This window comes from Hippoglossus stenolepis, chromosome 14 (genome assembly GCF_022539355.2).
Source record: "Hippoglossus stenolepis isolate QCI-W04-F060 chromosome 14, HSTE1.2, whole genome shotgun sequence".
NCBI classification, from domain to species: domain Eukaryota; kingdom Metazoa; phylum Chordata; class Actinopteri; order Pleuronectiformes; family Pleuronectidae; genus Hippoglossus; species Hippoglossus stenolepis.
In genome coordinates, this window is record NC_061496.1 from 11,920,894 (window position 1) to 11,944,683 (window position 23,790).

The 23,790-nt window shown below is 42.8% G+C and overlaps 3 protein-coding genes across 3 annotated transcripts; 1 reads left to right on the plus strand and 2 right to left on the minus strand.

Annotated features, from left to right (window-relative positions):
* Positions 1-1,521: 1,521 nt before the first annotated feature.
* On the minus strand, positions 1,522-9,483 carry tmem44 (transmembrane protein 44). The gene is made up of 10 exons (XM_035176928.2): positions 9,232-9,483; positions 9,020-9,149; positions 8,489-8,579; positions 8,146-8,297; positions 7,906-7,992; positions 7,617-7,787; positions 6,562-6,723; positions 6,388-6,450; positions 6,114-6,233; positions 1,522-1,741 (listed from the first exon to the last, which is right to left on the minus strand). The coding sequence occupies exons 1-10, from the start codon at positions 9,393-9,395 to the stop codon at positions 1,556-1,558; spliced, it is 1,326 nt and encodes a 441-aa protein (XP_035032819.1). The 5' UTR covers positions 9,396-9,483; the 3' UTR covers positions 1,522-1,555.
* A 967-nt stretch (positions 9,484-10,450) lies between these two features.
* Positions 10,451-16,598, minus strand: lsg1 (large 60S subunit nuclear export GTPase 1). Its single transcript, XM_035177213.2, has 14 exons — positions 16,290-16,598; positions 15,520-15,646; positions 15,139-15,259; positions 14,967-15,053; positions 14,731-14,817; positions 14,110-14,170; positions 13,747-13,923; positions 13,194-13,568; positions 12,846-12,947; positions 12,604-12,747; positions 12,345-12,468; positions 11,773-11,852; positions 11,199-11,372; positions 10,451-11,063 (listed from the first exon to the last, which is right to left on the minus strand). Exons 1-14 carry the CDS (start codon positions 16,380-16,382, stop codon positions 10,884-10,886), a joined length of 1,932 nt encoding a protein of 643 aa, XP_035033104.1. The 5' UTR covers positions 16,383-16,598; the 3' UTR covers positions 10,451-10,883.
* A 1,236-nt stretch (positions 16,599-17,834) lies between these two features.
* Positions 17,835-19,891, plus strand: fam43a (family with sequence similarity 43 member A). The gene is made up of 2 exons (XM_035177227.2): positions 17,835-17,961; positions 18,076-19,891. Exon 2 carries the CDS (start codon positions 18,105-18,107, stop codon positions 19,143-19,145), a length of 1,041 nt encoding a protein of 346 aa, XP_035033118.1. The 5' UTR covers positions 17,835-17,961; positions 18,076-18,104; the 3' UTR covers positions 19,146-19,891.
* The last annotated feature ends 3,899 nt before the right edge of the window (positions 19,892-23,790 follow it).

Sequence of the window (23,790 nt, forward strand, 5' to 3'; positions counted from 1 at the left end):
TCCCCGAGTAAACAGCGGATAAAACATTTTTTTTTAAAAAGCACCTGTATGCACCAGATAAAGTTATCGCTGTTCATCAGCAACAATAGATTGGCCTATAAGCAGCAGGAAGTGTGAGGCTTTTCATTGTGGGTTCATTTATCAAAAACCAAAAGGTATTACAGACTAAACTAAAAGTAGATAGATTATAAAGCACAACTAGACACTATCGGCAGCTCTGGACAATATGGATAAAACAATTATCACAATGTTAAAAGATATAATTTCGCAAATCAGTAATATATCAGTATGCTATACTAGAACAGTAGCATATACCTCTGCCAAGGCCCAGTAGTCCCCTTAAATTCAATCAAGTCGCACCCACTTATCAGTCCCCTACATATGACAGATTATTTTCACCAAGATCCATGTATTCCCTTTGGTAATCAGTAGAAATGTCAGAAAATACCCAAACAAAAATTTTTAACAAAAGGGTTCTTCCCCATTTACCAAGTTTCATGGAAATCCATTCAGTAGTTTTCGTGTTATCCTGCTGACAAACCAACAAACACACCAACAGACAGGGGTGAAAACATAACCTTGTTGAAGTCATTTCTTCCTCTAATCCGTCCAATAACTTCAGTTGCCAAGTTTTCTAGTTCTTAATTACAGTTGTCTCAACATTATTAATTAATCGGTCACTTAAATTGGTAGAACAATAACAAATTAAGATCTTATCATCTCAGCATGGTGTTGGTGAAATTCACAAATTCACAACAATATAATTGAATGATCTCCCAGTCTATTGAGTCGTGTTTACAGGAAAAACAAGGTGTTGAGTAACATGAGTGCGACTGCTGATATCAGCGATCGCCTTGTTACACTTCATTAGTGGTTTCCCACTCATTTGTCTCAGAAAGACATGTCACTTGAGGAAATGTAACAGGGAGGAGGAAAACATGCCTCATAACTTAGCTCTTATCTGTGTATTGTTTGGTTTTCAGGCTTTGAGGAAGTCCCCTCAGTTAAAATGGCCTGGTTAGTTGTTCCTTCATCATCCTTTAAAGCCCCAGAGCAGCCAGATGGACAGAAGTCCGATGGATGATGGAGAGGACGGACGAGCCCGGGCCGTCTAGTCTGGCGCTTATCTGCTCTGTCGGCCCTTTTCCCAGTCCAGCCCTGATAACCCAGGTCGACAAGCAAAATACAGGATATGACCCAATAACCTTGCAAGCCAGCGGGGGAGCAATATTGTTTTATTAGGGGAGGTCTTTTCCGTAAACCTCCTTAACAGATCCCAGTTGTCAGAGGTTTTGATGAATGCGGTCAGGACAGAGTTTCGACAGTAAATGCATTTGCTCCTCTGCTCTGAGAAATGGCCCCAACTTCTAGACAAAGCTGCACAATGCATCTATAATTAAACATCCACTGTTACCAGCCAAAAAACTCATGGTTATACTCTCATCATTGAACTAAAAAACAATACGTTTTACATATTTGCTAAATCATAAAGCTGTGTACAAAAACAAGACAGACGATGGGTCCTTTTCTGCAGATTTTATTCTCTTCTTCATCATCACTTTGTGGATCTTACACTCTCTTCTTTACCAGACAGCGTTTTCTTTAGGAGTCCAGACACGGAACAGGTGCAGATGGTGAAGGGTTTGGGGTTTGCTGGACACTGTTGGAGGGGGAACTCATCCTCCTCCTGTCGTTTTGCTGTTGGTCCTCTCCACTGATCATTTGCCTCTTCAAAATCCCACTGGAAAATATGGACATGTCAAAATATTATTTGGATAATTGTCATAACATGTTTGTATAAAGAGTCATCTTAGTAGCTAATATTAGCATACTTACTCTAACATGCAAAGAATTGAAAAAAAAACAGGTCTTTAAAAAGGCATAAAAGAGTTTTTGGTGAATCAACACCATCTAACTCTTCTGCCTCATACTTAACTAGAATGACACTCAGAAGTGCGTATACCTCTGCCAAGGTCCAATAGTCGAATAGTCAATATATATCAAACACTTAAGTGCCCTAAATATACCAGATTTTTAAATCAAGATGCATGAATTATTCCCTGGGAAAAATGGTCAGAAATCTCAAAATGTTAAAGAGAGCGATGAAATAGTTCCTGGATCCAAAATGTAATGAATATTACCCTGACCCACTCAACATCCTCCCACCAAGTTTTGCATAATCTTGCTTACAAACAACCAGACAAACAGATCATTCATTTTATTTTGGAAACACGAGACGATTTATTACTTGTTCTGAGGCCCTGTGCCTTGTCCTTTTCCAACACTGGTTGTCTATGTTTCAGATAAGTGTACTTTAATGACCATTGTAGTATGACCACATCAACTAAACCCAGAACATGAAAGGTTCAGCAGTGTTCACACACAGTTAAATTCCAGGCCAGGAGCCATCACACAAGAAACTATAAACATCTCCCAGAATAGCAGAGGGTAGCACTGCCCCCCTATAGACGGGGCAAACATCTCGCACGACTTCCTAGGCAGACAGGCCCAGCCCGGTTTTCGGTCTTTAATCAAAGATCCTTTACAGCAGAACAATTGGGCCATAAGGCAAAACTCAAACAATTCCACCCCTCACTGTACCCCCTCCGTCAACCCCCCCCCACCCACCACCCCCTGCCTCAGCCTCACCCAAACAAATAAGAACCGGCACTCAGCAGAAACGCTCACGGAACACATTGCACAATAGACAATTCAAGCTGCGGTGAGCCAAGTGAGCTCCCACTGCTCGGTTTAGACAGGCAGCACGCTCCAAAGCGTAGTGCGGTTTTATCATGATCAGTGATTATGGAGTTATTGTGAAAAGCAGGGGAAAAAAATTCAATACATGTTCTATGTAAACACTTCTTCCTTGCTGTCTCTACTTGCATTTTACAGTTGAGGACAAACTTTTCCACAGTTTTCACTGACATCTAGAGTTCTGTGTATTATGGATTATACATTAGACATGGAGTCAACTTCTATGGAAACAATCCCTCTGTTAAATCACCAAGTAAACGTCTTCTGTTAATTCTAACTGGCAAGTAGAGAGAGAGTTCAGGAGGAAGCGAGTAATATATGACTTCTCCAGTTGTTAAACATTACAGATTGGAGATCTGTTCAGTACTCCTCAGCAAAGAGTACCTGTTATTGTCAGAAGTGCACAAATTCCACCTTATCATGTTTCACACTGATCTGAGCTGCTCCCAAAACAGTCGCAGTCCTGTTGGAGGATGACAGACGTCCACCACAATAGATTCAAGTAAAGAGGAGTTCTGCAGACATTGTAACCCAGACATTTTGAATGCTTTTCTTAGAGTCCTCTTACTCTAACTTTGCTAAAGGCATTCCCATCATTTGCTTTTTCCTGTTAGGTGAACAGTATCAAGCTCCAATTGTTTGGGCTCACACCATTTGCCTTTGTTTCTGGTTAAATGACATCCTCCACAGCTTGGCTCTCAGCGACAGCATAATGAGGGAGTTTCTCTTGTGGCTGTGAGCATCAGGGCCTGCATGAGAAAGTAAAAGCTTGTAATTTCACTCCGCTCGCAAACTCAAACTCGGCCTTTCGGAGCAGTGGAAGTTATATAAATGTGAACCGTCAAGGCCAATTTTGCTCTGTGGCAACTGTCCACTGAGAAGAAGTTAAAATACAAGCCCTGCTTCTCGTAAATGACAGCACCATACATTTAGCCATAAACCTCTATCCACACGCGCTTATCACTCTATAGTTTGACTCATCAATGCTTTAAAAAACATTGCTGACTGTTGTCCTCAGAAGAAACCGTCTGACTTACTTCCCTGAGCATCACGTGAAAAACAAAGCTTGGTTTCCAGCGGCAAACACACACACTGTCCTCACTGGTAGTTATTCTGAGTTCAACTCTAAGAACTTGGACAGAGCAAACATTGATTCAGATAAGAAATTGCTAAAGCACTGAAACTAAAGTCTGCACCATCGTCGGCTTCACCATTAACTAGCAGTCTCCACGTGTGTGTTCTCCTCATGAAGGGACAGAGCCACATCTCGCTCTGTGACACTGCCGGGCCTCAGAGTTTACTAAAGTTTACTTTAAACCCATTGAAACACATTCATGTAGCACAGCAGCACATCGGTTCAGCATGAGTGGATCTAGAGAAATATTCATGGTTTGTCAAGAGCGGGGGGGGGGAGACTTTAGGAGGTAGCAGAAAGATATCTACACACACAATCACTCACATGCTTGTAAAGCCCCAAAATGGAGATATTGAAACTCTTTAAGTTTGTCTTTAAAAAAAAAGGTGATATTTAATTGGGATACTCACATTCGGTTAAGCCACACGTGTGGTCAAGATGTCCAGCTGATTAAACCCTAAAAGTCCTTTTCCCTGATGTTTATTTTGAAATGTGGTGACGGTGCAAATCTTCAGGTACTGAGCTTTGAAAGAAATTTAACTGCATTGCTGACATGCGTCTGCAGAATGAGTGAAAAATGGCAATTTGTGGTCAGTCAGGTTTAATGTGTCACTCACTCAATCCTGTGAGGGACGCACACTACTAGTGCTACCACCCTGCCACTCTCCATCTGCAGCCATATGGTATTTTACTGGTGGAAGTAGGAAACCCGACACATGCAATTAGCAGAAGAAAAAAAAAAAGTCATCCACAGAGGATGTCTGCAGCCAGGACCAGGAGAGGCTGCACAGAAAGCTGCTGGCTCCAGGAGAAACTAGAGGTTTCTGGAGAGAGTAAAATTACTCTGTTACCAACCCTGTGTCTATAATGATGGATAAAATATGTTTCTGAACCTCTGTCAATACCACATCTCCTTCCCATCCGCACAAGCTTGTGAGAATAAGAGCTGTTTTCATTCCTTCACCCCACAGTTTGCTGACTGAAGGCACACAAAGTTGAAAACAGCTCCTGTTGTGTGATGGGTACAACCACGAAGTCTACAGGGAGCGTCCTCTCTTGCTGCATTCACTTGCACTCAGACATCAGAGTTTTGCTGTTGTAAATTTCTGACGGCCACAGCCTTCCATTTGTATTTTTGAATTTGAATTTGAATGTCCCAAAATGGGCTGACAGCATTTTATTTCCATTCCTGTCCTTCAGTTTATCAAACATTGATTGGACAGCAGAGCACACAACTTCCTCCTCTTCATGAACGTATAAAACGATAACACCAGTTATATGAGGCGAGATAAAGAGGCAATAAACTGAAATGACACAGATCTTCAGAGCAGTTCACACAAGGTGACAGAACACCGCAGGCGAACAGCGGCTGTGCACCATCCCTTATATCTGCATGCTGTCACCACCTAGTGGTACACTTTGAAAAGAGCACTTCAGGACTTCTGTATCTGAGATTACTGTAAAAAACAGTTTTCAATTTCTGTTTAAGGCAAAGCGGACATGCAGGTGAAAACTTGTGGTCGGCTATAAAACGTAAAATATTACTTTAAGGCCTTACTGGTTCATAAAAAAAGAATAAACATTAAATCAGAGGGATTTATGGGGTTGTTACAACAATGTCTCTTTTCTATTCAAGTGTCCCAGTAAGTCATGACAATACAAGGACTCTGAAACTGAAGCAGCTGAACCATCATTATTGCACAGCCAAACTGTTCCTGCTGTAACTTACTATGTATCTATCTAAATGACCTCAGTTAAAATGCCCTATAAATACCAATAATAATCATTTGGACAGTTGTATACACTATATAATACTATACTCTTAGTACTGTTTGTGACATGAAACATTTCCCTCATATTTCGTGACTGACTCCAGGGGCGGATCCAGGGCTGGGGTCAGGGGGGTAGCGGAAATCTGATTGGCCCCTATAGTGCCCCTCTGGGTAAATTGTGACCCTTTATGGCCCGATTTAGAAAAATCCTAGATCTGCCACTGGTTTACCCATCTCCCCTCTGTAAGAAAATGTAACACGGCTCCTGCACCGGTTAAACATTCCCTACCTAAACACCCAGAAACAGAATCGGGTTGTATTGCCTAATAGGTTCACACATACAAGGAATCTGCAGTGGTGTGGTTAAAGTATAAATATTCCCAAAAATATATAAAAACAGGCAACAAAATAGAAATATTAAATTCAGATCTTTCATTCTTCCTACGCACCTCCAGATCTGAGCTGACTGTTGAGGAGTCAAAGGACGTATCCGACAGGACGAAACTTTCCACTCTGATCCCTCGCCCTGCCCCGTCGAGACGCTCGCCCTCCGCCTCCTGCAAGCAAACCTGCAAACAGAAGAGTTTCCACTTAAAATATCACACACCAACTGCGACCACTGACAAGATTAGAAAATATGCAGATATTTTCACATGCAGAGACCACATCACTACTGTGAACAAAAGATTCTTTGATGATTTTCCCTGCAGGGTGATCACTCACGTCCATGTAGCGGCCCATTTCAGACATCTTCTGGACATTTTTTGTCTTTGAAGAAAACATTGACTAGTACAAAAAGATGACAAAAAAATCCTGTTACATATCATTAGCACTTTAATTATTCAGGATTACATTAAACAAAGCCAATAACCAGCATTATTTATGAAGAAAACTTACTTCTGTTTGTGGTGATGAATTCATTTTTTGTTTTCTGTGGTTCTTCATGGCAACATTCTCCTCAGTGGAGATGCCTGAGCCGCCTAAAAGACTCTCTGTGTCTGGAGACAAGCTTATAAACTGATGCCTGGTTCCTCTCTTGCACCAGTGGAGGATTAGGATCTGACGGCGTTGGGTAAAAGGTCAACACATCACTCCCATTTGAAAATCTGTACAAGTCACGCACATTTCAATATGCTATTAAATCTAGCCCCGATTTTCATGGGAATCTATTGCTGCTTTCAGAAGTGCACTGAACTCCAGAGATCCTCCGGACATTCTCTGGAGGGGCTGTATTTGAGAGTGTAAATGCCCGAGTGGGAGTCTCTGGACTTTCTGCAGAGTTTCTCCAGACAGCTCTCGAGAAACAACTCTGCACAATGTCCGAGTGAGCTCATGTGAGAACACAGCAGGGGATCTGTCACAGGCTTCACGGCGAGCAAGTGGTTGTGTGATTATGTTTCGAACACGCGACAGAAGCAAAACTGAAAAAAATCTAAAAGAGTACGAATATCTTAGGATAAAAAAGCGGTGCCACACACATAGGAGACATCCAATAACATATCAAGTGAACTTTTGGGGCCAAAGTCAGTGTGGATGTGCTGTAAACAAAAACATGTGATTTCCTCTGCGGTGTTAATTTGCTACGTCCTGCTGCACCACCCGTCACCTGAACGCTCCTGCATTGTTCATGTGTCAATCAATCAATCAAATTTCAACCAATCAAATTCCGGTAAAAGTACGGACCCAATAAGCGCACATCCTCTGGAGTTCATGTCTGAAAACTGCTTAGGATTTATTTTCATTTCATGGCATCTATCGCTGCAGCTCCTGTAATTCAAAAAAAACAAGCAACCAGAGGGCTTTACGAAAATGTAAAACCTTTCATTTGCTGAATATTGTGCTATAAATGCCACCAATAGCAAAGTGCAGCTCTGGCTGGTGCATTGGGTTCTGGGAGCTGAAACCCTGAGCATGGAAGACTCAGTAAGAGACACTTTGTTAAGCAAGGATACGAGAAGATCCAGACAGACTCCGCATATTGCTGATAGCAGCCACGGCATGACTCTCAGGAGGAATCCCATCCGAGTGTCGTAGAGGAGGAGGACCGCAGCGTAGAGGGCACCAGCCAGGGAGCACAGCAGTCCTGAGAACACCTGGGCCTGGGTCAACAGCCGTCCTCTGTACTACAGGGGGGAAAGTAACGTCATTCCCTTAACAGTGGGCAGAATTTGGGGAAAGCAATCCGACTATAGAGATGAGTAGCTCGGATATTAAAACACTCATGGGCTGTTTTTCACTTACGACTCTGCAGACCGGAGGGAACCTGGAGGTGCAGACGATGACAAAAGAGATCAAGCCAAGTATGTAACCCAGGATTTCAGTGTTGTCCTTTGAGAATAACCATTTTCAAATGTGTTAAAACATTATGTATGAAAACTTATATTAGTAAAAATCATCGACTAAACTGAAAGAGATATATATGTATAAACGTGTGGCTGTTCGACCACACTGTGACCGTCCACAGAGTTGGTGAGTGGTTACTTGGAGGGTGACGTGCAGCAGTCTCCTCCCGCTGAGAAGCCTGTCTGCTGGTTTGACCGGAGACTTCATAAAACCTCCTGCGACCACCATCAGTACGCACACTGCGAGGAGGTGCTGTCTCCTCCGCCTCCTAATGACCCTCAGCCTCCTCTCTGATGGAGGCCACAGAGAGGAGAAGAGAAACAGTTGGTTTGTTTGGTTATCTGCAGCATTCTCTGATAAGCCTCCTTGCTGTTCATTTGCCTAAAGGACTTGGCCAGCTGGGTGCTAGTATTAAAACACACTGAGCTGCCGACCTGCACTTCGTATTAAACAAATTATTACGATACGACCCTAAGCTTACCTGTCTTTGTGTTCCAGCAGAGCAACACTGGGAAGCAGGAAAACATCACATTGACAGCATCCACAGCAGCTGCAAAGGTGCCCATTAACACCTACAGGGGGCGTAGCAGACATTAATTAAATTGTGCCTGCAAAGTTGAATAAAGTACAATGATTAATTTCATTCTGCAGGTATCTCTGAGTCCAGAACTGCAGGATCCAGATCTGACAATACTCAACATCAACAACTGTTATTATTATCGCCATTATTATACTATACTATAATAATAATAATAATAATAATCTAAATAATTACAATTATTATTATCATACAAGCTGTATTAACATCATTACATCTATAAACATCATTCTTATAATTTTCTTCTCTCTCCACCTCTCTCTCTCTTCTGTCCCCTCTCTCCCACCCACCTTTCCTCTCTCCCCCTTTTTTCTCTCTCCTCAGCCTGACGTGTAACTGTTGGGGTTCTCGCTGATCTTTAAGGTCTCAAACTTGTGTTTACAAATAAAAGTGAACTGGATTTTAAGAAGTCACCTGAATATAAAGCTGTGTGGACAGAATGGCTCCCACGGTGCTGCACAGGTTACCCAGGAGGCAGTAGAGGGAAATGATGGTTTCTTCTGCAGGGTCTTCCCCACGACATCTGCACCTCTGGTACATCAACCTTAAACAATTGAAACACGGGTGTGATGCAGAACAGTTTCAGGGAGTAGCCACAGCAAGAGTCTGCAATGATGAGGACTTACAGCAGACATGACAGAAGTAAAGCGAGCGAGGACAAAGAGCTGAGAGCGATGAGGACGCAGGGTTTGTCTGAGTCACGTGAGAAACAGGTGGAGAAAGAATCCATGCAAAAAGCGAACAGTTGAGAGAAGAAAGAGTTGAATCCCGGTCCAGTGTGAACATCCATGATCAGCACGGGTCCCCTCGTGTTTGACACACATACATCCAGTGTCACACGAGGAAGACAACTCACACACCTGCTGAGTGAGAGAGCTGGGGGGGCAGCAACTGCAAGACCAACAATAAAACGTTTTTCTAAAATCAATTAAAGAAATTGAATTCAAGAGACTTTTCATTTAGTTTTTAACAGAAACATTTTCAAAGTACAACACATTTTTATTTTTCATAATATTTGATTTCAGTTTAGTACATCTATTCACCGCTCTATACCGCCCACTTGTGGTCATACTACAAAAATGCAAGCTCAAAGAAACGTCAAGTTGCTTATGATGACGCTATGAGAATATTACTGAAGAGACCTAGATGGTCTGACACTTTCCCAACTGTCTACTAGAAATGTACAAATTTATCTGCAGATTCAATGACAATAATGAAAATCATCTTTGTCTCTGAAGGCCAAAGAGAAGAGAAAAATTTAAACTTGGTTCGGCTTGACCGTCCAACATCAGCATGATAAATAACGTAGGTGAGGGGACATTGGTTTTATCCAGGAACCACTGTGTTTATATTCATGGATGAAGACGATGCCTTGTTTAAGGGGAAGAGAGCGTTGTCTTTATAATTCTACATTTGACAACATGACGCTGGAAGCTCTCCTGTAGTTTGCTCTGTGGTCAATAACAAGCACCAAACCACTCCCCGTCGAGGGAATCGAACCCCGGTCTTCAGCGCCCCCACTGAACATGTTGGCGCTGTTTCCGCTTCATCTCCGTCTCTCTTCCTCGACTTTTCCTTCAACTTCAGTGACTGAAGAACAACAAACTACAGCAGATGTCGATCTCCAACTATTTTATACATGTGAGTTGTTTTATTCAACAAAGGTAAGAGACTGTTTGACCACAGACCAGATAAATGATGGGCAGACGTGTGTGTGTCACAGTGTCTTATCTTTTATATTGAATGACATCAATCCCTGGGCTTAATTCCATAATTTATATTAGCAAATGCAAAGTTACTTTTGCACTAATCAACAACCGCATAGAAATGGAAGCAGCAACACAATAGCATGAAAACATTGATTTTATTCTATGATCCAGCTTCTTTACATTTGTCAATCATAACATGTGGTTAAAAGATGTATCCAACATAGAGTAAATTAATGAAGACTTGAAAATGTCTTTATTTTTCACTAATTTCACATGATTTCCAAACACTGTGGTGAGATCTGTTGTTCAACTGGTGATGGAATGCACTGCACCAATACAATCTTAACAAACACAACAGTCCATGACAGATTATGCTCCTCATTAGTTTATATCACAACAGCCTGACCTTTCCATTCTCACAGGATTAAGTAGCCAAAGTGTAAATCTAAACAAATACTGCTCAGCATCAATTCCCTTGGAATCACATGTGAATTGTACATTGGATTATTTCCCCCATTCCTGCTTAAAAACGATCTGCAAGTGGAAAATGCTCATTTTCTAGATCACTGTCAGGCGTCCAGGTGGCTGTTGAGCCGGCGAACTTTCTCCTTCTTGTTCTTGTTCCCGTGTTTTTTCCAGGGTTTGCCCACCACCACCTCTGATTCGGTTTTACTTTGGCTGACAGGTCCATTGCCTGGTTTGTAGCCCATGACGGACTGAACGCCCTTGGTGAGAGCCCGCACGTTGTCCTAAAGACAGAAGACACATCAACGCTCAAACTCTGATTTCCACAATGAAAAGCCTCTCTTTTTGAATTATTGATAATAAATAACTACCACTCTTGAATTGTTCTTACTAGTAAGAGGACATCAGATGTACTGTACCTGATTGAAGAAGTTCTTGTCAACCGAGTTTTCTATTCTCTTGACCTTGTGATGTTTGTGTGTTGTCGTGGAAATGTCACATTCGTCTACATCTTTATTCTGGAACTTGTCGTGCTGTGGCTGGAAGTCTTCAGGATTTATATGTGGAGGAGGATGGCAGTACAGAAGCTTTCCCTGCAGAGTGTAAGGGAGAGCATGTTACAAAGTCAGTGTTCCACACAAGATGTACATATTCTAAATGACTGTTTGGATGGTAAAGCCATATGTGTTCATCTACATTTCTCATTCTCTGTGGACAATTACTTGATACAAAATAAATGTGTGTAACAGCTACTTCAACATGCAGCTACAGAGCCAAAGTTTCCCACTGAGTTTTGAACATACAGCAGAAGGACAGGATATTTACTTGTTGCATTTAAAGCAGCAGGTGATTAAAATACATTCATTCAATTGGATAAATGTTCATGTTTGATTTTGCTAGCGAGAGAGGCTCTATATTGACTTTAAAAAGGTCCCTTATTTCCTTAACCCACCACAAACTGACACTTAATTCTGGACCCTGTCTGGTACTTACGCTGACAAAATCCTTCAGGATGTAGCGGGACGATCTGGACTGATCAGGCTGGCCATGGGCTGTCATAAAACCTCTCATGTCTGGAAAAAGATAAACAAAGAATAAAACTTTATCTAGCTCTTATCTAAAAACATCTTGGTTTCCAAATGCAGAAAATTTGTCATTACAGGTCGATAAAATTTCATTTCGGTCAGTATCGATAATCATCACGATAAATGTCTAAATCAATGTTTTTTTTCAGGTTTAAAAAAAATATTTTTGCTCCTGAATGGAAGTGGAAGAAACCTGACGGTTACCTGTGGTTATAAACTCTTCTTAATGGCCAGAAAATGGCAAACACAAGCTAAAAACTCTGAGGTAGAACATTTATACAATTTAAAACAATTCTATGTGTCAAACCTCTAACTGTGCCTGTGCAATGCATGGGAATTATACCAGCATATGTTGAGCTTTTCTTATACTGCTGCTGGAAATAATTATTGTTATCATTTTAATTGTTATAAGCCTTCTCAGTCAGTTACATGCTGACAAGTAAATGTTTGGGTCTGGTAATTGATGTCTGATAATCTCACATCCATAAGCCATCAGCAGCTCTTCAGAGGACGGGTTCCTGTTAGGGTCTTCATCTTCTCGTGGCCGGATTATGTTTACGCCATAGGTGCCTTCCAGCACATGCCGAGGGACTGACTGACATATGTATCGAATCTGTTAAGGACTTTTATTTAACTTGTACAGTGTATTTAAAGTTAATCAACACCTCTTTCCTTACAGGGGGAAAAAAAGCTGTAGTTGAATTCTGCAGGTGCTGTGCCGAAAGCATTGAAAGGATATAAGAGAGACGGCAGGTACGTGGTCTCTCATCTGATCGATGGACAGGATCCCACAGCAGATCATCTCAGCTTTGGTAGAGACAAAGGAGGGCATGACCAGACCTGGGCAGTCACAGAGGCACATGCCTGGCTCCACAAACAGGGTCTGAAATATATGTTTAAAAAAAAGGAAAAACCTCAGGCTTTCTGATGTTGATGTTACACATGATCTGAATTCATATGGTGTGTGGAGCAGTTCTTCACCTGAAAGTGCTTTGTGTGTCCAGGAGTAGCAGAAACCGACACCTTCTTGTTCCTTAGAATAGTGTTGATGGTGGAACTCTTGCCCACATTAGGATATCCAACCTGTCAGATTCATACGTGACGAGAAACCATTATTCACATCATTTTGTGATTAGGGTCTTTTAGCAATCCACCTGCTCCTAATAACGGTGATCAATGCTATGTTTGCAAACCAATAGAATGATTGTCCACTGTTATTTAGAGATTATTTTCACTTAGGGGCATTTTTCATTATTTTTACAATGAAACAAACACATTAACATTCCTATAGATGACTACAAATGTACCAGAGCCAGAACTTTTACCCACCAGTCCCACGGTCAGTTCTCCTTCTTTGCACCTGGGCCTGTTGTGAACAGCCTTAAATATTTCCAGCAGCTCATCTTTATGCAGGAGACGGCTGGAATTGTGGAATGAGGACTCACTGGATGAACCGACAGTCCTCTCCCCTTCTTCATACCCGTCTTCTGAGCAGGTGAACCACTCCTCATCAGCCACAGTTATCTTTTCCTGCTCGTCATCCTCTGAACTACTCTCCTCTCCCTCCTCCTCCTCAGTCTTCACTTCCTCCTTTCCATCCGCTCCTTTTTGGCTCAAGTCTTCATTGTCCGGCTTACTGTCCTCTTCCTCGTCACTCTCTCCACACTCCGGATCCTCCACTTCCATGCCCTCCGTTTCCAAACCCTGTGAAAAGAGAAGTTGGTCACATTCATTTGGGGTTTACGTCAGCTATAAATGTCTTAAGATGCTACATGATGTCTCTTCACACTGATTTATTCAAAAAACATTTGAAATTTCATACATTCACCATCAATGTATTAACACACTCAGAAAGCAGCTCATCGAATCTCCATCCCCTTACCTTCTCCTCTGCATCCAGCCTGTTGCTCTCAGCCAGGGCCGACCAGAACACGGCCCTCATCCCGTCTTTCTCAAAGTGTTTGGCCCACGCTCGCCTCTGCTCCCTGGTCAGCAGATCTGCCTTGTTCACAAGCAGCATGTTCACCTTATCCCCTGACACTTCCTTTACATATAACTCCTACAAGCACAACAAGAAAGAAGTACAATCAATCGAGAGAAGTGTCGTTTTTAGAATTTGGGGATTTTCTTGGATTAAGTTATGTAAATCAAACAACGGCCCCTGATAATAAAAAGTGGGACACACAAAGGTAAAGGACGTAATCTCCTTTCATAAATAAACATTTCCTAAAAGATATGTTCTTACCAGGTCAGGACATCTGAACAGCAGGGGATTTCTGGCGTCAACAATTTGAACGACAACATCACTAAAGGAAACCAAAACAAAATATTGCTTTGAGCGTCACATGAAATGAAGATATTCCTCATTGGTGCTGCAGATATGATGTATTTCTGTAGGGCCACCATGTAATTCAGTATCACTGGTTCACTCTACAAACAGCCAACGGGATCTTTCCATATTTTCTGCCTAAATACAATCCCATATGTAAAGCAAAGATAATGTTAGACTCCACATGATCTAGAGATCACAGTTTTATGACTTCAGCGTCATCACCATTAAGATTAAAACCTCTAATTTGATTTGGCTTTTTAAAAAGTTAGTAATATTTTGGAATGACATGAGTATAGAAACAAAGAGGCTGTAAATGAGGGCTATCGTTTGGAGTGATTTTCATATTTGATGCGTTACATGTCCCCAATAAACTCTGCAGTCTCTTTAGCCACTTGTTTGCAACCCCCATTTTAAAAACATGTAAATGCTTAACAAGCATGAATGGGGAATTTACTGATGCTTCAGGACTCATTCCTGCAGCGCTCCATTGAGAACAGGGTTAAACCAGCGGCTGTACAGAGATTTGGTTCGTACCTCCTCTCGATCACTCTCCACAGCTGTCTCCAGAACTCCAGATTCCTCTCAAATGGTGTGAGAAATAGCATCTGCTCTTCTTCCAGCCTTAGAAAATAACAAAAAGATATTTTGTTACATTATCGACACTAATAATCCAACACAAGTATAACATACAAATGTTTTTTAATTTTTTTTACTAAAAATACAAACTGGATAACATTACTAATTGAAAGATGACAGAAATATATACGCACGCTGCAAGCTCTCGTCTCCACTCCAAGAAGCTTTCTTTCTCTGCCTGCTGAAGTTCAACTGTTGTGGTGCTTTCATCCCAGTGGGGGCTTAAAACCACCAAGAGACATAACAACTATTAAAACACAGAATACACTTAAATGTTATCACGTTACCAAGATCTCTTGTGTCTACCGTCGGGGAATTCTGAGGAAATGCTTGTTGTCTTCATGCAGCTTCTTCAGCTTGGTTTTCTCCTCAGCTGTTAACAGACCAGCTCTGCCCTCCGCTGGCACAAAGCTGATGTTGAGTTTCTCTAAGAAAACAAAGCAAGAATAAGGAAGTGGAATGAAAGGATAAAGGTGCAATGAGAACCTTTATTTGGTTTGAGAGACATCGATTTATAGAACATCTGGATTCACTTTGACATGATTTTAACATACATGAGTACATGTAGTAGTACACCTCTAAATGCGTGTGAGTGAAGCTTGTTCCCAATCTTTGGACAGAGCATGTACAACCATGTGTACAACAGACAACCCAAGAACTACACGAGTTAAGTGAGGTACCACAAACCTGCAACAAACTCGGTTCCTGCCATTTCAGCGGTCGCAAGGAAGTCATCCATGGAGCTCTGCTCTGTCACCGACTGCAGGTTCAGCCGCCCCCAGTCATAGCCATCGTTCAGCTCACTGGTGTGGCGCTGGAGACGTAAAGGTGAAGAAAGGGAGTCAGATAAAAACACATTCAATTGACACTGCAACTGTAAGCTTTGGCAGGTTGGATTCCCAGGACTGCCCTGCATCAAAACCACGGACTGTATATACATGTAATCAAGACACAACGCTAATTTGTCTCCATAGCCTGGGAACCTAATTGTTAGGAGGAGATATCCATTTATTAGCTTCACCTTCTTCTGCAAATTGACATTTTCTTATGGGAATTTGGTCACAACTAAACTGACGCCTACGCACAGTGAAGGAAAGAAAGTGTCCAGGACCATAACTGCAATATTAATGATATGATGATCTCTTGGCAACATCACGACCACACATTATTATACATTATTAGTTTCAGTTCAGACATTTTCACATTAGTTTCAGACATGTTCACATTATTAGTTTCAGGAAAACTTTAACATTATTAGTTTACATTATTAATTTCAGATATGTTAGTGTCAGACATGTTCACATTATTAGTTTCAGAAACTTTAACATTATTAGTTTCAGATATGTTAGTGTCAGACATGTTCACATTATTAGTTTATGTTCAGACATGTTCACATTATCAGTGTCAGACATGTTCGTGTCAGACATGTTGAACAGAAGCTAGCGGTTGTAGCTCACCCAGCAGTCGCCCCTCTTCTTTCCTTTGCCTGACTGGAGCCTCTCTTTGATCAGAGATCGGCCCACTCCTCCTCCTGGCTTATTCTTACCCATCACAACTCCTGATGTCCACACTTCACACAAACGCTCAAGTTAAACTGGTCTGATACGGAACAACTTCAGGATGCGTCGCTAACCACTGCTCCTCATGTGCCCAACGTTGTTGTCGTAAGCAGCCGGAAGTGGACCAAACCATTTCAAAGACAGATATCCGGACGAGTCTGTTTCAATAAACGCGAGATGAATATATTTAATTTCAATGGGTAGTGCTTCACAGAAAATATCGCAGTTATTACACCATAAAAACTCAGGATATTGTCCCTTTTTAACCACCCATAGCAACGTAATTGTGGTACAACCCACTCGTTTGTCCAGTTCTTAAATGTGTCCTGAAGAAAATAGGACAGTGTCAATCTTTTGTTCCTCATTCCTGGCAACAGCCGATTTACAGCAACATGAATGTGACACACTAAACTAATAAAATAGAACAGAATTTAATAGTAGTAAATAAAACTTTAATGTTGCGAAATGCTGCAAACAAAATAATAAAAACAGTGATCACACACACACACAGGCTTAACACACGCACTTCTCATGTGAACCAGTAGATGGCAGTGTAAAACAGCGGTATTAACAAAAGTGACTCCTGTCAGCTGCCTCATAGATAGATAGATAGATAGGAGAGAGAGAGAGAGAGAGAGAGAGAGAGAGAGAGAGAGAGAGAGAGAGATAGAGAGAGAGATAGATAGAGAAGAGATAGAGAGAGAGAGAGAGAGAGAGAAGAGAGATAGAGAGAGATAGATAGATAGATAGATAGATAGAGAGAGAGAGAGAGAGAGAGAGAGAGAGAGAGAGAGAGAGATAGATAGATAGATAGATAGATAGATAGATAGATAGATAGAGAGAGAGAGAGAGAGAGAGAGAGAGATAGAGAGAGAGAGATAGATAGATAGATAGATAGATAGAGAGAGAGAGAGAGAGAGAGATAGATAGATAGATAGATAGATAGATAGAGAGAGAGAGAGAGAGAGAGAGAGAGAGAGAGAGAGATAGATAGATAGATAGAATGAAAATATAAAATAAGTCAACAGAATAAATAAAATAAAAATAAATAATTACAGAATATTGACATAGTATACACTTTTCATGAACTTATTTGATTTGTGTTCACTTGATATCTTATAATAAAATTATGAATGTTATGTGTTAATTTCATATACAAAATGACTAATTATACTTTCTGATGTTTTATTTCATAACGACATTAAAACTGTAACAAACAACAATGTAATTATTGCGGGTCACTGTTACAACTAAATACTCAGTGCAGCCTCTATACCTGGAGTCATTTTTAATTTAAAAAATAACTCATACAAACTGTACACTTCCTGCAGCCTTTAGAAAACAGCGGACACATGTGAGAGTTTTCCATCAATGAGCCTTTCCAACACAAACCAACACGCATCTGTCGACACTTGGTTCCCTCCACCCCTGCAGCGGCGCAGAGATGGTTTGTCCCTGTATATAAGCCGTGCAGCTCCTCTGTCTGCATCAGTCACTTCACTGCTCTACGATGAGATAGGACCTGGAGCCACACTATGGACAGGAGCACTTTACGCACTGGACACATGACGTACGGTGCTCCGCGCTCAGCTCTTACAGAATACCTCCTATGACGTGACAGGCAGCAAACACCTGTAGGGTCGAGACGTAGAATAATCAAAAGTTTACTCTCTTTCTCTCCCAGTGCTGCTGTTGACTGGAACCAGCGCTAAAATGCTGCCGTGGAAGAAGAACAAGTTCGACCTGATAGAGGAAGACAAGCAGTCCAAGCAGAAGGGCTATGCGGTGAGTCTCAACTACTCCGCGCTCACCTCCTTCGCCAAGTCCTGCCCCGAGAGCGCGCTCAACAGGGTGGGCAGCATGTTCAAGTCCAAGAGGAAAAAGGTGAAGATCACCAGCGAGGACCCCACTTACACGGTGCTCTACCTGGGCAACGCCACCACCATCCAGTCCAAGGGGGACGGCTGCACGGACGTGGCGGTGAGCAAGATCTGGGGCAAGAGCGAGATGGGCAAGAACGGCACCAAGATGCGCCTGACCATCAGCTCGCAGGGCATCCGCATGGTGCATGTGGACGACAAAGCCAAGCGGCCGGGACACCTGTACCTGCTGCACCGGATAACCTACTGCGTCGCGGACCCGAGGCTTCCCAAGGTGTTCGCTTGGATTTACAGGCACGAGATGAAGCACAAGGCGGTGATGCTGCGCTGCCACGCGGTGCTGGTGTCCAAGCCGGAGAAGGCGAAGGCCATGGCGCTGCTCCTGTACCAGACCTCGGCCACGGCTCTGGCCGAGTTCAAGAGGCTAAAGCGGAGGGACGATGCCCGGCACCAGCAGCAGCAGCTCATCGGGGAGCAGACCATCCCGCTGGTCCCCCTCAGGAAGCTGCTGAACGGACAGTGTTACTACAAACCCCCGGTGGAGCGCAGCCGGAGCGCGCCCAAGCTGGGCTCCATCACGGAGGACCTGGTCGGGGAGGAGGAGGAGGAGAAAGCGATGCACTTTGAGTGTGAGGACGTTCTGGACACGGACGAGGATTCTGTTACCAACGGTAAACAGGAGTTGACTCAGATTATCAATGACCTGGGGGAGATGAGCATAGGAAACGACGTGCAGACCCTGAAAGCGGACCTGAGGGTCACCAGACTCCTCTCCGGGGAGAGCACGGGGAGCGAGTCCTCCTTAGAGAGCAACCAGGACCCCGCTCCGCTCTCCAACGGGTTTGGGGAGGTGAAGGTGCAGGAAATTGCCTGAATGTTCTCTGGTGTTTCTGTGCGCCTCTGATTGTTTTGTTGAGCCACGATGTCTCCTTTGTAAAGAGACATCTCCTCTCTCGCTGTGTTTGGGGCGAGTTCGTCTGATCTGTGCCTCCGCGACTCACTGAGAGGATCCACAGAAGATCCTCTCGGGTTCTGGGACAATTCACACGGACACACAAGTTTGAGATCGTGTGACCACAGGACAAAGTGGACAAACAAGTGCATGCCTGTCTGAGAAATAACTGGTGGAACCGGCAAAATCCCAGCGCGACTCAGGGCGCAGGCACTAATTCCGTCTCTTTTATTTAAGAGGACTTGTTGTAGCTTCGAGCTTGTTTACCTAACGTTTTTTCTCTCTCGTGAAAAAGGCTTTTTTCTGTTGAGCAATGCTCATAATGATCCAAACAACGTTCCGGTTTAAAGCACGTTTTCCCTCAGTGGTTCAGTGGGTCTGAACAGGCATCCTTAATTTCCCTGTAACAGCCTGCTCATTATTTTACTTTGCACTGTTGTGGAATTAATTCAAGTATTATGTTGACTACATGTAAATAATATGTTTGTTGTCTGAAACATAAGTGTCATATCTTTGCCGTGCAAAAGAAAAAAACACCTGTATGTATTATGATGTAAAGTAAGATGTTTTAAGTATAAATATGTTATTTTTTAAAAGAATAAAATGTGGTTTGTTATGTGAACCTCATAGAATTATAAATAATAAAAAAAGAAAATGATTTCAAAAAACGTTGACGTTTTATGTCGATGTGAGTTGGAAGACAAGTGGGCCATGTTTCCCTCCAGTGCTCTTTAATATGAGAGGGGATTTAGAGAGTCTGAGATCGAGGTCAGATTTTTGCTGGTGAACACAAGTCACAGAGGCTGGAAACACAAAGACGCTGCGTTTCTCAGCTCTCTAGTATTAATATTATATCTAGGACATCTGTTTTTCTGTAAATGTTTTTGATTCAATATTCTCGGCTGGATTTATGCACTTTCTTTTTTTACCGATGTGCTTTCAGGGAACAGGCTGTAAAAGTTATTCAGTTAAGGTACTAAAGGCCCATTCATTGAGACTGGCCTCGGGGAAACCAGGCCAGAGGAGGACGTCACCATGAGCACAAGCTTTTAGAACATTACATGGATCCTTTAATGACAAGGCAGCAGACACACCAGATGTCCTGAAACAACACAGTCAGTTATTTATCTGCTATCCGTCCTCCTTGGGTTGGACATTTCAGAGAATATACAATCGATCCAGCAGGTAAAAATTCCTCCACGCGTGCCCCTTTTACTGAAATCAGAACAGTATGCACAAGTGGTGATGGATGTCAGCTCCACTTCATCAAGATGTCAGCTTTTAAGTGGCAGAGCAGCTAATAAAAGATTAAATTAGTTCATGTTGAAAGTCGCTACGTCACATATAGTCTTTGCAGCAAAAGAAACAGACCCTGTGGTCAGTGAGGGATGTGACCTATCAGCAGTGTTACAACTTCGGCGGCTGCGGATCTAGAAGTGGAAGAACTGTCACTTTCACTTTCACGCACAGCAGCCGGCCTCCACACAAACCAGGCTGTTCTTACAAGTCATTTGGCTGAGACGAATATAACAGTATTATCTCAAACACGCGAATATTGATGTGTGTGTCAGGGCTGCACCTCCAGAGTCCAGTTTAAACCATGCAGAGATGCTCTGCCTCACTCAATACACTGACGCTGCACGCCAACAGGGCTGAGTAAAGCCAGAGGAGGGAGAGAACAGGCTCTCTGTTGCCCAGAGGAGGTGAATATGGGGATTGTTATGTGGACAAACTGTGTTTCACCAGCTGGCACAAAACCGTTTGCCACGCTGAGGTATTCACTAAAAACAAAAAACATTCCCGCCATGGATTTAGAATGAAAATCCACAGTGAGGGGGGGTCAGTGTGTTTCAGCCAGCGGTGGGTGAATCCCATCAAAAGCTTCACAGTGGCTCATTATGAGCGGGGAGACACACACTCGCACACACACACACACACACACACACACACACACACACACACACACACAAACTCACAAACTCATAGCTTACACAAAACACACAGTCATGTCTCCATGACTTCAGAGGACATTACATTGATTTACATTGATTTCAGGCAGACTTATTCCTAAGCCTTAACCATATTACTACGTGCCAAACCCTAACCTAACCTAAACCGAACCTTAAACTAAATCTAACTTAACCTAACCATAGCCTTAACTTTAACCTTAACCTTAACCTTAATCTAACCTAACTTTAACTTGCCCCCATAAGAAAACAAGTCCCCACAATGTGACAATGTAAACAGTTTTAGGTCCCCACAACATGAGTACACACACACACACACACACACACACACAGACCGAAACATCAGCCGAGCACAGAAACCCACCCAGCGAGCTTCAGTTCCTCATGTGGTCTGGTGCCCTGTCTACACCAGCTGCAGCTCCACGGAGGCCACGCTTATTACACAAAGACAGCATGACATCATCAGCATATGCCCCGCTTAATGTAATTAGTGGACGGCCAGGACTCATAAACATAAAGACGTAGCAACAGGCCATTAAACTGCTGCTCCCGCTTTGTGCAGCTGCTCGACGCATTTACAGCTCCGCGTTTCTCCCTGACCTACATTTCCATGAAGGCGCTCTGGTGCCCCACCTCTGCACAAGCAATGGAGGTCTCGCAGTCTCCCAGCGTTGCCTGGAAATCAGCCACATGTGCAGATAGCTCATTCTTACAATTAAAGTGTCTGAAAGTGTTTGCTGACGACAAGTGTTTCTAGAAAGTGTTTCACGCTGCCAAGGGAGTGAGCAGAGTTCCGGACTGATAAGAGAGAAGTAGAAAAAAGGAGGCTGTGAGTTTTTCACATGTCACGTTAACTTTTCCCTTGAACACACTCGAACACTCAGGTGTTTATTTGACCGACTGTCAGACGTGTGTGAGTCACAGGGAAGGAGGCTATACATTCAACTGTCAGTCACAGAAGCCTGTTTGCTTTTGCCTTTCATTCTTTCATGCTTTCTGGAAAATTACAGGTTTCAAGCGGTAAAAAGTTATTAAAACAGGATGAGTGTGTGACCTAGTTGTAAATAAAAAAACAACTGAAGACAACAACACTGCTGTGAAAGGCTCCAATAAATTATAATTTTCTCATTTAGTAATCTGGTGATTATTATCTTGATTATGTTTTACGATTCTACAGTTCAACCTCCCCCCAGGGTATTCTGTTAACTGTCACGTTAATCAAAGAAAAGCAGCAAGTCTTCAAAACTAAGAGGCCTGAACTAGTGTTCGAAAAAGACCAAAATGATTAATCAAATATCAAAATAGTTGCAGGGGGGAGTGAGCGCTGGGAAGACTTGCAGCAAAGGGCAGGGTCAAAACAGAACCTGAGGCCAGGGGAGGAGGACTCACGGCACCGTACGTGAGGCGCCTGCTCAATCAGGTGAGCCATTGGACTCTTTATTCCTAAAAACAATGATATCTTCTATCAAGTATAATATGTTTTTCTGAGTGCAGTAAAAGAAGAAAGAGGTATGGAATCTAAAGGATAGCCCACAGCACTTGAGTCAATGTGCTCTCTAACAATGTATATATAGGCCACTCTATACAAATATGTAACAGGGTTCAGTGAACACAAGGTCTCTCTGCAGTGATAACTCGCAAACACATGACAACCCTTCATCAAAGCTGATCCCATTCATAATTCACAGAGAGAACTACTTTCTGACTGAAGCACCCTTCAGAACCTGGAGGTCAAGACCCGACTTGCCACAGAAGCAGAAGAGCAGAGTTTCCTCATTAGCTCCTCGTCGAACGTTGCCGCGGGGAAACTCTCCAGATGAGCATCATCACTTCCAGGCATCCACGCAGCTTCATTCTGAACAATAAAAACAACTGAGACGGTGCCTGGACTTGATTTTTCACCAGTTGCACAAGAGATGTCAGAGGGGTTGAGTCAGAGCACGGAGGCACAGCAGCCTTCTGAGGAAAACGTATGAATCAATTTCTAAGAAGAGAGCAACATGTCCCCTCAAGCCCTCAGATCATAATCAGATGCTGTATGCAAATTGTAGCTCAGAGCTGCGGGCAGATGAGGAAGACACGGAACGCTACAATTTGTAGGGTGGAGGTGTGTAATCAACACACTCTACAATTACACAAACCACCGCCGAGGGTCATTTATACACCTAACATGGGATTAGAGTTATGCAGAGCTTCTAAGTTGAGGTGGACTTTGCTGGTGTTTTTCAGGAGACGATGATGTGTATGAGTCCAGCGCAGGCATCGGGGTGATGGCTGAGGGCGAGAAAGACACAGACAGACAGCGAGAGAGAGAGAGAGAGAGAGAAATGCATTATGGTGCCAGCCTCAGCTCTCATTAGTTTGAATCTGACAGCCGTCTGCTGGGAGTTGTGTCAGTATCTATGTGTGCAAGTGCACTCTGTGTGTGGGTACAGGTCGTTTTCATGGTCACCTGTTTTAGGAGACACTTTGTGGGCCGTGTCCTCTGAGGTGCTGCCCCGGCTGAAGTGGAGAACAGATACATCAGTGGACAAAGACTTTAATTACTTTAAGACTTTAATTCATTATTGAAGATGTGGATTCAATACAATCAACTGTGT

Bases quoted from the DNA above. Each gene is read 5' to 3' on its own strand.
- fam43a (XM_035177227.2), top strand. From the start codon at position 18,105: ATGCTGCCGTGGAAGAAGAACAAGTTCGACCTGATAGAGGAAGACAAG.
- tmem44 (XM_035176928.2), bottom strand. From the start codon at position 9,395: ATGGATGTTCACACTGGACCGGGATTCAACTCTTTCTTCTCTCAACTG. The intron at 9,150-9,231 runs GTAAGTCCTCAT...CAATTGTTTAAG, and splicing joins TTACTTCTGTCATGTCTGCT to GTTGATGTACCAGAGGTGCA. The intron at 1,742-6,113 runs GTGCGTAGGAAG...CATATTTTCCAG, and splicing joins CAGTCAGCTCAGATCTGGAG to TGGGATTTTGAAGAGGCAAA.
- lsg1 (XM_035177213.2), bottom strand. From the start codon at position 16,382: ATGGGTAAGAATAAGCCAGGAGGAGGAGTGGGCCGATCTCTGATCAAA. The intron at 13,569-13,746 runs GTAAGGGGATGG...CTCTTTTCACAG, and splicing joins GGCTGGATGCAGAGGAGAAG to GGTTTGGAAACGGAGGGCAT. The intron at 12,748-12,845 runs GTGAAGAACTGC...CATATATTTCAG, and splicing joins GACACACAAAGCACTTTCAG to ACCCTGTTTGTGGAGCCAGG.